General features: G+C 40.4%; 1 protein-coding gene across 3 annotated transcripts in view; it reads right to left on the reverse strand.

Moving 5' to 3' along the window:
- CAPZB (capping actin protein of muscle Z-line subunit beta) overlaps positions 1-13,467 on the reverse strand; it is a 63,788-nt gene that overhangs the window by 26,301 nt on the left and 24,020 nt on the right. For all 3 annotated transcript variants that reach the window (XM_056333841.1, XM_056333840.1, XM_056333842.1), the window contains 2 exons: positions 6,231-6,352; positions 689-802 (listed from right to left, as the gene is read on the reverse strand). In XM_056333841.1, coding sequence (XP_056189816.1) covers positions 689-802; positions 6,231-6,352 — 236 coding nt within the window. The remainder of the gene's footprint in view (positions 1-688; positions 803-6,230; positions 6,353-13,467) is intronic.

Here is a 13,467-nt window from a genome sequence, read left to right on the forward strand (position 1 = left end):
TGCAATACAAGATCAGGGCAGTCCCACCTTTTAGAAAAATTGTTCAACTGCCAAGTCACCCAGACAGTTTCCTGTTGCTGCTTTAAAAAAGGCACTGCCTAATCTACGTTTATCTGACACATGCTCTATTAATTCCTTTGCTTTACACCTCTTTAACAAGACAGGGCCTAAAACGACCGTCAAAGCATGGCCCTTGCAGCAGAAGTACATTAATCCCCATATAGCTGCTGCGTTTTGGTATACTAGTGCCTGCTGTTTTACTGGAAGATGTGAAAGTTGCTGAGATAGATATATAGATATAGATATATATGTACATACACACACGGAGATATTCTGAGAGACTACAGGCTTGAGGGAATGGAAAAAGCAGATGGTTTAAGACTGAACTTAGTCAAGATCAAAGAGAACACAGGTCATTTCAGGACAAAGACACCATTAATCTGTTAAAGGGGGGAGGGAGGCAGGAAAGCACCTCAGCATCAGCTGACAAATTTGATCATGTTTTCATATTGTGAAATCACAGCAGATACGCTTCCCAACAGCAGATCAGCAGCTGCCCACCCATATTTCCTCGGTATGCCACTCTCAGAGGCAGCTAGCGACCACATTTTAGACTCATTGTGTGTACTGCATGCCTGCTGAAGGAAACAAAGAAAGCAGAGGGCTCTGTATGGTAGAACTGACATACAAGTCTCTGTACTGGTCAAAGGCATTGTTGGCTTCCACCTCCAGCTTGCGCAGGCGAGCAGATGGCATGGCACCGTCTTCCAGGGGAGGATCGTATTTGTTACTCCATGGTGATCTGCCAAAGAGACAAGAAAAACAGAGGCAGTTAGACAACCGAGACAAACTGAAAGGTTTGGGATCGCTGGGTCTGAGCTGATCCGCAGATGCCAAACTTCCAGAAAACCAAAAGGCACGAGAGCAACCTGTAAGCATTTCACCCTCAACAGCCATTTCAAACGCTGACAAAAAGGGGACACTGACTCCTCAAAATTTCGTGTACCCGGGGAACACTTACCATCTTCAGGTTTCTACTATATCCTTCTTAAATATTCAAAAAGGAGGTCTCAGCACATTAGATATTTTAAATTATTTTCATGCAAACACAAATAGTTTGTGTAGTTTATTTGGGACGTGACAGTATTTGAGCCAAACACTGCTGTCTACAATTAAGGTCCAAATTCTACTCCACTATTTTGCTTTGAAATAAACTCTACTTTTAGCATAACATTAGGAAAACGCTTGAACAGTTTGAAGGATTTAACAGGGTTTGTAAAGCTGTAGGTTTTACTATAGTTTCTGCAGGTGTGGAAGAGATTTTGTGCTCTTAATGAAAGATTTGGTATTAAAAGATTAATGGACCCCTTTGCCCATCTGCTTGGGACTTTTATAATTCCCATTCTGTAAACCTGCATTCTCCTTTTCATTTCCCCTTGGAATAACCAACCTACATATATCACTGCTAGTTTAAAGAAAGGTACCTCTACCCTTTACCTGCTCCCTTCTCAAAATGTTCCAGCCTACTAGTACTAGATCTTAATGCAGTCCATACGTAAGGGCTTTTTCCTCAGCAGCCATTTGTTATTCGTTTCTCAAAGGCATCTAGTTTTGACATCTGTTCAGTACAAAGCACAAAGAACAGGCTCTGCTTTGCTCTGGCTTTCACAACCCTTCACTCCTCCCTACCACATCTGATTCAAAAGGTGAGACACCAGGAAAAGCTAAATCATTATGTCACGTTCCACCAGAGCTATGTTTTTCAGGTGGTGGTTCTCACTTTAAAACTTTGAAGAGTCAACAGCCACAGGAGTGCTCCTTTACCTAACAGCTCTCTGAAATCTCGAAGATACACAAAAATCACCGCCAGTTCTTCCTGCGGGATTCCCAAATGGCACACCTACACCCATCAGGCAGTACACATAAAACCAAACGACACCAAAGAAGCTATGGCAGTCACAGCACTGACCTTGCTACCATGAAGTCTGCAAAAGCAAAGCCAGGGCTCGTATGCCAAGCAGTGCATACGCTGCTACCTGATCAGCAGCGTCCGTTAGGATGCACTTGCTTTTTCTTTCCCTAAATTTTAAAAGGCTGATTCAAAAAACGTTCTGTTTTCTGTAAATTCAGAACACTATGCTTCTCCATCAGGGATTAGGAAACTGGCAAGCAGGGAACTCATACCGAAGCCACAGTGAAGATACTCTAAACCTTACATCTCTTCTGCAGGCTGCAGGGACGGGATTTAAGGGAAGCCTACTAACATAGATTCTTCTAGCTAAGGGACTGTGGCATTTTCAACCCGTTACAGTCAGAGCCAGAAGCAACTTCACCTAAAAAAAAAAAAAAAAACCAACACACAACCAAAACCCTCATTAACACAACCCCATATTTTTCTTTTTGTGGAAGAGTACTCACAACCCATTTAAAAAACTTAAATGGGGGCTATCTGAAGAAAGACAGATGGACAAGCGGTTAAATTTCAAAAGTCAGACCTCTAATTTCCCTAAAAGAGAATGTTTTTTGTTTCAGCTAACAGGTTTCAGTGTTGTTGGCACCAAATTCCCCATAAGGATTCCATTTAATAGAGTGATCAAACACACTTAGCGTGGAAATGTATGGACAAAGTCAGGACCTTGAAGTCATATTAAAAAAAAATTAATAAAAGCTCTGCCTTCACAATGTGGATTCCACGGCTGTTTGACATCCTCCACAAACCTTCATTATTACAGGACCACTCGCAGAAGTGCCTGTGAAACTATGTGCATGAAAGGCTGCTCCCACAAGCAGCACTGTTACAATATGAAGAAAACAAAAATAATAAATTTATGAAGATCCAAGAGAGAGACTCCAAAAATCTACCTTCTGGTCTGATCCATACGCAACACAGAGAGTATCAAGTCTGTCTAAATACAAGGAAGGAGTAAACTGTGACGGGCTAAGCATTAGGATATTCATTTCCCAGGGTGCTGCCCCATGAAACTGCTGGAGTTATCACCTGAATGGCCAAACATCCTGCAGCAGCTTTTTCTCAAAGCTAATTCCCAGTCAAACTGTAAAGTCATTCAAAAAAATCCTATAAAACTTGATTCCCAGTAAGAATGTCTGACTGCCTAGCTCTACCTTCCCTGCCAAAGTAGCATGAGGCTCGGTTGTCCACAGAATGCTTTGAAATCCTTGGATTAGTATTAAAAGAAATGCAATTAGCAACCTCTCCAATAAGAAAAAGCCTGGTGTTTAGTTTGAAGTGTGCAGTAATTAGGGATGTAGCATGTTGCAGGCAGGGAACAGTATTTCTTGAGACTTCTAATTGAGCATGCGGTTCTGAAAAATCTTTGTGGAAATATCAAAAGCTTTTAAAAGCACAGTAAACTCCTCCTAGATTTTGGCCTAATTGATTAAATTAGTGTAAGAGCCACTTTCCAGTAACAACTTCAGATTTTATGAGGTATGAATAACAGTGTCTGAACGCAGGCACAGAATGGGATTAACACATGCACACGTTAGCATGGCTTGGTTTTCAAAGGCTTTTGCTCTGTGATGAAGGAAAGAATTTACTTCACAAAACAGAGCTGAGACCAATCAATTCCAGAAGGAAGAATCACTTCAATCCAGAATATCCGAATCAAAAGCCTTAAAGAACAGCATTCTTTAATGCAGCAATTAATATATTATGCCTATTCTTTATGAACAAATGAAATCGCTCTTCTGAAACTCCATTACTAAGTCCTGAACATTTCCAAGTGATTTAAAAAACCTAAGTCCTCCTGCTTCTTAACTACTTAAATACCGTCTCAGAAGGAGATTGAGCAAATTTCAGAGGCAAGCATGAAAACAACCTTAAAGAAAGGGCTGCCACATGCACTAATTAAACACGCAGGGGCCGAGGAGGGTGCAAGTGTTTTAAGTTATTTCAGCATGTCACAATACTGTTTAACAAGTGCCTTTTCAAGTTTCCTGTGTCTCTGGTGATAGATGCTCCTGTCAACAGCCTAAATAGGATCCAAGGGGACTGCAAGGAACACATCACAACTTCAGTGAGAAAGCATCTCTTGAATGACCCACAAGAAATACAGGATCTAATCCCTTCTGTTGCATCTGCCAGACAGGATACAGCTGCACGAGTACATCTTGTGGAGGGCAGTAGCTATAAAATGCTATTCTAGCTACTAATTTAGAACTGATTAAATCCACATAGCTGCTAACGCAGATCTGAACAGCTTGAACCTACAAGCTTAATGCACAAAGGCTTTTAAAAAGCACCAGACTTTTGTAGAAGGTTGAACAAACTTTCAATGTTAGACTAGAACATGAGTGAACACTTCACCTTAGAGACCTTCTTTCTTCTTGGCCCACTGCAATAGGTTATTTTTGTAAAAAAAACTCATTAAGATTTACACTCAGCCACGATCCAGATGCACTGCCAAACTGCACACGTTATCATTCTCCTCCTCCTATTCCTAGGACAAAAATGAATCTCAGCATGTTCCCTGTGTAAATCACTTGCAGACAGATATGCTTTCAGTTTAGAGAAGTACATTTCCTGCAACTCAAAGCAATTGAATCCAATTAATCTAGAATCTTTTATAAGTTTACCTGCTTCTGCAATGATGGCCTCTGAGCCAAAGAAAAAAAAATATTGTTAAAATATTTTCTGGAATTCCACTTTGAACTAAAATTCTTGAACCATTGTGGGCAGATGAATGTAAAACACTACTACAAATATACCCAAAGCAAAACTAGATTATTACGGTAGATCAGTTCCAATGTTAGCCCTAAAAACGTAAACTATTACACTGAAGCTGCAAGGAGAGCCAGAACGTAACCCTTAGAATCATAACCAGAAGCAGCAGAATGGCCAAGCTGTTAGCTCAGGACATAAGATGAATGGTGGTCATTAGTTCACAGCCAAGCACTGTTCATTAAGGGTAAAGAATAAAAGGTAAGTGATACAATATTCACAAAGTTTTCTGGACTATAAGCTTTGTGACTGTTAATGAAATATTTGGAACTATGACACTGTCACTAGAGCCATTAAGAAAAGTCAGTCAATGCAGAAAAGAGGGTGAGTAAAAAAAAAAATATTAAAAAATTCACTCAAATACTTGAACAATTAGAGTCACTCAACTGTAATCATCCTAACGGCAAGGTATACAATAAGAACATTAAGAGAGACTGCGTTCAAACTCTCAGCCAAAATACTGAAAAGATTGTACCATTCCAGTACTACAGTCCCTTCTACTTCAAAATTCATTACAAATTAATTACATATAGCTTATATTGTGTAAGTATTTTCAGTGGTTTTGTCTGAAGTCCTCAGAATAAATTAGCTATTTCAGTAGAGAGCGATTGCTTCTCTTCTAAAAACTTGGGCCAAGATTTTCACATAAAACTAACAACACTGCATGTCCAAAGTCAGGCTCCATCCCTTGCAAAATGGGAGTGAAATCGACTTTCCCAGCTGGCAAGTCCACCCTGTTTTGCGCAAGCAAAAGATGAATTTGTTTAAACTGACTGCTTGCATCATCTCTTTTCTGTTGTTATCCATCCCAAAGATTTTACAACCCTGCAACAATAGATGGTTTACTTTCGTATCAAGGCCATCACGGTCATTTCTTCTAGAGATCCGACTGGTTTTAACTCTCTCAGATATAACTGTGCTACATAAAGTCTAAGATAAATATGTTAGTCAGCCCTTTACCAAGGGATGGCTCCTGTGGGAAGCTGCTAGAAGCCTCCCCCACGTCCAACAGAGCCAACACCAGCTGGCTCCAAGACAGACCCACCACTGGCCAAGGCTGAGCCCATCAGTGACAGTGGCAGCAGCTCAGGGGTAACATATCTAAGAAGGGGGTAAAAAAACTGCACAACGGCAACTGCAGCTGGAGGGAGAAGTGAGAATATGTGAGAGAAACAACCCTGCAGACACCCAGGTCGGTGCAGCAGCAGGCAGGAGGTGCTCCAGGCACCCGTGGAGAAACAGGCTGTCCCCTTTAGCCCATGGAGGTCCACGATGGAGCAGATACCCACCCACAGCCTGTGGAGGACCCCATGTCTTACTAAAGAGAAGAGGATGTGAAATAGTCCCCATTTCATCGCCGAGAAGAGTTTAGTATCATTAAATTTCTTTTTTTGGCTAGAAACAAGAGGGAGAAGGGACTGCAATACTTGCACATAGCTCTCATCTACAAAGTAAACCAGTCAGCTCCTTGCTTTGGATATGAACTCACCTATATGAGTCTCCATCTCTGTTGTAGTCACACAATAGATAGTCTTTTCCTACCACCTTATCTCGCGCAATCTTCAATGGCTGATCAACAGAGGAGAGGAGATCTTCACAGAGGCTTGGGACCTGATGGTTTGGAGAAAAACAACAGGAAGGGAAGAGAGGGTAAGACATTAAAGTTAAAAGAGACTGGCATCCCTAAGAACAGATTTTGTTATTAATAACCCACGTCTGTCCCAAAGCCAGAAACCATTTTTTTAAAACAAAAAAAAAGCAATCTGCACTTCAGTTACAACACAATGCTACACTCCCACCACTAATAATTTCAGGTTTAATTACCTAACCACTAGTGTGGTCCAGTACACTTCAATATATACATTTCTCGATGTTAGCTTCTTGCCAAAGACAGCCAGTAAACTGATTGTCGCGGACTGATGAATAAAGGTAAATATTTATAATGGAGTAGAAACAAGGGAGCTGCTAAAAGAATACGCCATCCATATGCTAGAGTGTATTTTTCACAAGCTCCCACTCTGGGTAGAGTTTAGAACAGTTTCCAGGCAGCTGGCCAAACATTACCATGTTGGCTAATAAAAGCACACGTGTGTCTGTGCGCGTGCACATATAAAATGAAATACATCTACACAGGTAGCTTTTCAGGGACTCATAACCCCCGCTGTACCCCTGCACTTCATGGGGAGAAAGACTACAAGATCTGCTTTTAACGCGGCAGAGAGGCTTCGATGTACCGCAAAGAGATGAGGTGACATTTTGCAGCCTGAAACTAGCGTGAATGCAAGCACAAGCAAATCAAGCAAGTTCCATCCTGTGGCCTCTTACTCCGGAGCTGATGGCAGCCCCGTTATCGATAGCAGTATCCCTATACTGCAGGCTTCGGCCAGGCCAGCAGCTCCCTCCAGGAACTCCATCTCCCCTGGACATACTCTAGGGCATGTGCAGCCACGCTTCCCAATCCTTCTGAGGGACTATCAATAAATCATTCCTGGAGTTATTACTGAACAATTAGTGTACTGTGTGTTTCCCTTGGGAAAAGCATTCCAGATTTTGTTGCAAGGAAGTAAAACACCCTTTCCCAATGGAAAGTTGGGAACGCAACAGGATATGGGACAATTGGTAAGCTCTTGAATATACGGTGACAACATGCTAATACAGAAGATAAAAGAAATAACCAGTGTGGAATTTCTTCCACATTTCATTCTACATTGTAGAGAAGAAAACCTGATTGAGAACGTGAAGACAAAAGGTAATCGAGGGTAAAATTAATCATGAAGTGATGAATTCACAACTCATGAGCAACAAAAAGGGAAGGGAGGAAGGAATAAAGAAAATTTGGAAGTGTGCTTTCTTCTCTTCAAGTCACTGATTCAGTGAACTGGTGAATATAATTCCAAAGGAAAGAAGCCTAGAGGAGAAAAACCAACTTAGGGGTGCAGCTCCCAAAAGCATAAGCAAAAAATGCAAAGCAATTAAAATAGCAAACTATTTTAATGCACTAGATGTGACATGAGAGATCAAACTGCCTGAAACAAAAACATTTCTGAGTACAAAGCAATAACATACAGAGGATGTTAGTCAAAGTAAGGAGGGAGAAATATAAAACAATGTGACTGCAAAAGACAAAAAAAACCCCAAAAAACAGAAAGACCAAAGGATGAAACATGTGCCTAGCAAGAGATACACCACCTAACCCACACAATCATCCTGTAAACACACAAAAAATAAGAGGAAAATCAAGAAATGGTTAGTAAAGTTACCAACAGTGCTGTAAAAGCTGAAATATAAATCTGTTTTTTACTTTGGCCTATATACACTGTAACGTGGTAACGAGTGATAACTGAAGAGCCCAGATGAAAGAGCAGGGCAGTTAAGTATTTATATAAAGCTAGACGCTTCTCATAGGAGTTCATCGTCTGATACTTGGGAGACCTGGCTGAAGCAACCTCAAAACCATTACACATCCACTGAGTAAATAAAAGCGGGCAGGAAGCAAGCAGCTTTTAGGAAAATCTTTACTTTTTCTGAAAACAGACAACCCTAATACTCCACGGAGCTGATACAAATCAGCAGTGTCGTGGCACAAGTTAAGTGCAATGATGTATCTGTGTTCATGAGCCCATCTGGTTCCACTTTGCCTCTTCCTTCGCTTCTCCATTAACTATTAATTTTAGGCTGACTCTTCAGGCAGAGAGCAACCTGAGATGACTGCTTCAATTTCAGATGCACACACAACAAGACCCAAAGCACCCCATCACAAAGAGCTGTGCTCCATGCTGTTCCTAAGAGTGACCAGCTGAATATATTCTTCCTCCTTGGCTGCAATTTGGCCAGCTGCCCATCAGCAGAGAGATAAGCGCCCAGGAACAGACTCCTCACTCTGACATGCGTTTAGCATGAGTAATAGTGATGGAAACACAATTTGGAGAAAAGTGGCGTTCTTCCCAGACTCTTGTTTCTATTTCTTTTCTTTGGGAAAAGCCCTATGCTACGCGTGCAGGAAGGGAGCACGAGAGGTCTCGCTATACAATTCTTCAAACTCAAATATACATACAAAGCACTTCCAAAAGAAACCCCGAACTCAAGACAGAGTGAATTCCCCTGCAAAAAAGCTCCTAACAACCATCAGAATTTACAACCCTTACAAAAAGCCACACAAATAACTTTTAAATTTAACTTTCCTTTAAAAATAGCACAAGCCTAGTATGGTGTTTCTGTACTGCTCAGTGAGAGAGCACAATCTTTTATTGACTAGAAGAAACTCTTAACACGTTGTTTTTAAGATGCAAGCTATTTAATTTCCACACAGTAATGGTGACCTAAGCTTATCTCTGGATGATTTGGTAACAGAGTTATTCATGAGCACGGTCACTTTTCCAAGTTCTAAGTGCTATGGCTAGTCTTACAGCCCTAACAGTGAATGCATTATGTCATATCCTTACTAGAATATAATGCTACACTATATTATAATACTCCATTGTAACAGTGTGCTGCACATCCATTGTCTCTTTGGTACGGACACTCGACAGGACTTCAGGCAATATATTCTCCTTCTTTCAGAATAAAAAAGTCACCCATCTACTTTGAAAATATTAGAAAGTCTCAACAGTGTTTATAAACAGAACAGATATCCCAGCTGATGGAACTACTCATGTAATTCTAATTATCGGAAAAGTGAGCTACAGTTACCTCGCAAGAATAATTTCTCTATCATTTATTACATTTTGACAGCTGCTATATTTCCTTTCTAAGAATGAACTTACAAGACTTAAGCATATTGGTCTTCCTCTTCTACTCTAGGAAGCTGCCTACAAGGCAAATGCAGTGATTTGATTTGCAGCTTTAAACATTTCAGCTACACGTTCATGAGACTATTCGATTCCTTCTGAATTTAGGTGCTTTGCATTTTAGACCACGTACTGATGAGGTATTTGCCAGTGCCAGGCTAAGCTAGCTGCTGCCACATAAGCACTGGGCAATTATTTCACACTACACATACACCTTTCCTTAAATTCTTCTCCATGTCAAGTATTGAACCTTCCCAAAACATTTAAATTACTTTTGTGCAGATTCAGACTTTCGCAGAATTCAGTTTACCTTTAGCGAGAAAACATACAAACCTTCTGATGCCAGCAAAGACAACTCTGCTTAGAACCACCACCAATCCTCTGGGGTTTCAGTCAGAAACACTGGGTTTGCATTATTAACTTCTCCTATTCGCTTGTTCTGTGTTGACTGAAAAGCTAAGAAGCACTTGGGTGCTTGAGTGCAAGCCTCCAACAGTCACTATATAAGGAACTTTGACTTAAAATTTAGAAACGCAAGAATTAGCCCACTCCCCAGGCCTAATACTGAAATGCCAAAGCAGTGATTTTGTTCAATTCATCACGATGCTATAAATAAGTGCTCTGCAATGAAAACATTGCAGCAAGAGGATTTTTATTTTTTTTTTTATAAGCAAAGACTGGGCTCCCACCTTTATTTTGACAGAAATTTTTCCCACCCTAAGCAGCAGAAGGTCAGATGTAGAATACAATCTTAACCTCCTATCTTTAGCTAAAGGCCATCATTAATTTAATTTGGTCCACAGTGTACTCTGGACCCTAATGCACACATGTTTCCACAAATAAGCACTCAATCATCTATTATGGTGGTTGTATGTGTAGTCATGGAGTGAGACCACCCTCAATGTAAATTAGAAAAGAAAAAAAAAGAATCTCGGGGGGTCCAGACTCAGCTGTTCAGCCTGGAACTGAACAGCAGCAGCATTCAGAAGCTCATACCGTGCAACAGGGCACTGTGTTTGTGGGATTATTTTTTTTTTCCAGGGAGAGATACAATGAATGTGTAGTACAGGGGAAAGAAAAACTGAATGAAAAGTGAGTTAAGTATACTCTCCTGCATGTTGAACAAGGATTCTGTTGTCTCGTGTAACACTATTCTCCATCACAGCAAGCCAGGTATGTGGACAGTGTTTTAATTAAGTCAACCGCTCTGCTATCAAGACAAATAATCACTTGTGCCAAAGTTGAAACTGTACCTTTTTGGAGTAGCTAACCTAATAATCATACCTTCTTGACTCCCTTTTTGGTTAAAGGAACTTATTGCTAACTAAATTGTTTCTGAATTATTTTTTTTAAATATGATTAAAGAAGCATCCCAAAAAGTATAGACAAAAAAAGAACTCTACTTGAGCTCTTCACATCTTCCAGGCACTCCCCACCCTCACTTTGATCATGCTGGTTGAATTGCATCAAATTCTGCACCTTACACATTCAGAAGTTAGTATTTTGGCTTCCTAGCCACTCAACATGAGTACACTACGGTTGTGGTTGTATTCTACAGCCTTGACTGAAAAGAATCATGTTTACAATTGAAACAGCAAATCACTGGTGCAAGGTTCTGTCCTTGGGAATGGTCTTTTTCCATGTTTATTCAGAGGTCAGCATGTACTGATCTGCACAGAAACCTCACACGCTAGAAAACTATGTTCAAATGCAGCAAAATTAAAGATTAAACCTACCTTTTCCTTAAAGAACCAGAAGGAAGACTAAGTGAGCTTCAAAAGATTAGCACAGAAGGCATTCAGATTCACCTGTCTTTTGAATTTGCATCTATAATGTGCAGGTATCTGAACACACGTGTGACTAGAGGCGTTTTTAATTAAAAGCCACATCAAAACAGGCAAGTGAGTAAATTGCATGTGAACTCTTAAGACCTGATTTTCTTTTTTTTTTTTACGACAGCTTACATCATTACAGAAGTGGACAACACCACCGCTCGGATCACTTGGGGAAATAGCAAAGAAGAGCACATGCAAGTTACCAGGCTCTCTTGCAAAATAACCATTTTGGCACACAAAGCCCTTTCAGCTCAGATTCTTCCCCTCTGGGCCAGCATCTAATAAAATATTATTATAATTTTTCTGAGTCATTCCATAGCCTTAGAGTTTCCTGTTCCTGCAGAACACAGGCACAGCCTGACGGATGTTGTGGAAACTCAAGAAGGAAGCCTGGCTCCACTCATCTTGGGCCTAAAACCACTAGTAAAGTCACTCCCACAAATCCACACATTGCTAAATGTTAATTTGATCCATCAGATGTCCAAGGGCCACACATTCTTCAAGCTTTGTTTATTAAATGACACTTAAATGGACTTTTGTGTTCAAGACCAAAGGTAATTGATATTGGAAACAGCTCAGCTTTATTCAAGTATTTGTACTGAATTCCAACACTGCAAGAAATGGCAAAAACAAAATTAAAACCAATCAGCTTTTCTGGAAAAAGGCAAACGAACAAGATTGCAGATCCAAGTTTGTCTCATTAGCGATGTCACAGCAGAAACATGACATTAATTACAGAATTTTTCAATTCAGCTCAAGGAACTGCATTTAAAAAGGTGACTACTGTTCATAAAACAGAGTCCTTGGCATTCTTCCTGCGATTTAGTGGATAAAACGGCTTCTGCTAGGTTTACCGTTCTGAGGCTTACTGAGAAACAAAAGCTAGCCATCTGGCAGGCACAACCAGAGTGCCCTAGACTTTGACTAGTGACCTGCAGGTGAAGGCTTCTGTATCTCATTACCAGTCACAAGTCCCATGAGCCATCACAGTGTATCAGTATCTTGGGAAGCCTTGACTATTTCTGTCAAGAGTCCAGCTGGTGTTGGAGATATCCAGCAACAATTAAGGGATATGCAGAGGCATACTCTCTCCAGCGATGTTTCTATATGCTCGCTTCCCCCTGCCCCCATCTTTAAAAGATGTTAGATAGGTTTCTAATTAGGATTCAAGCTCACCAACTGATACACACGCATACTCCTTCAGAAAGATAATTAAACAGACATTCTAAGGGTCTCTAACACCAGCAGCGCTGTGGCAAGAGCCTGGAAGAAAAAAAGGCAGAGTTTAGGCTTAAAAAGAAAGAGTAAGTGAATATGAAGCCAGAAGTGAAATTCACTTTTACAATCTCTTGCAAGTTAAGTGGGGTTGCTAGCTCTAAGCCAAGCATCACATTAACAATTTATATAAATTAATTGCTATCTCCAATTACCATCAAGATATCCAGACATAATCTTTTCTAGTTGGAAAAGCTCCTGCTTACAGCCACTCACCAAATGGAAAACTGGCTCTCAACAACCATAAATTTATTCAGAGTGCCAGAGCCCCTTTCTTTAGCCAATAATCCTTGCATTAGAAACTAAACTGGCAGCTGGTGGCTTAGAGCATATCACACAAGTCAGCAAGTCCAGGAAGAACAGCAGGTCAAAAACTCAGCTTTGAGACCACGAGGCTGTCAATGCACTTCTGCTTCCACTATTTTAAGTTTTCACTAGGTCTGATTTTTTTTATTATTTTTTAAGACATCTTCCACCCTCACTAGATGTTCAGCTGACCATCTGCATTCAATTACTTTATCTTTCTCCTCGATACTGCATACTGTTTAGGCTCTTGGACTCCAAACACAAAAAGCTGCAGTCACATTCTCATGTTCTTTATGGTCTGTGCAGACCAAGCAACGCAGTTTGCCTGGGGATAAATTCTCTAGCTTCATATATCTTCAGTTACTAAAGGCGTGCAAGCAGATTTGAGACTTGCCTGGAGGCACATTAGCTATGTGAAGCAAGGTCCTGAATATTGTTCAAATATTTCAAAAATCTTAAGTTCACACATTTTTAAATTCATCACTCTGGGACTTTCGAAAAAGTAACAACATTCTACTAAAAA

This window comes from Falco biarmicus, chromosome 3, assembly GCF_023638135.1.
Source record: "Falco biarmicus isolate bFalBia1 chromosome 3, bFalBia1.pri, whole genome shotgun sequence".
NCBI lineage: Eukaryota > Metazoa > Chordata > Aves > Falconiformes > Falconidae > Falco > Falco biarmicus.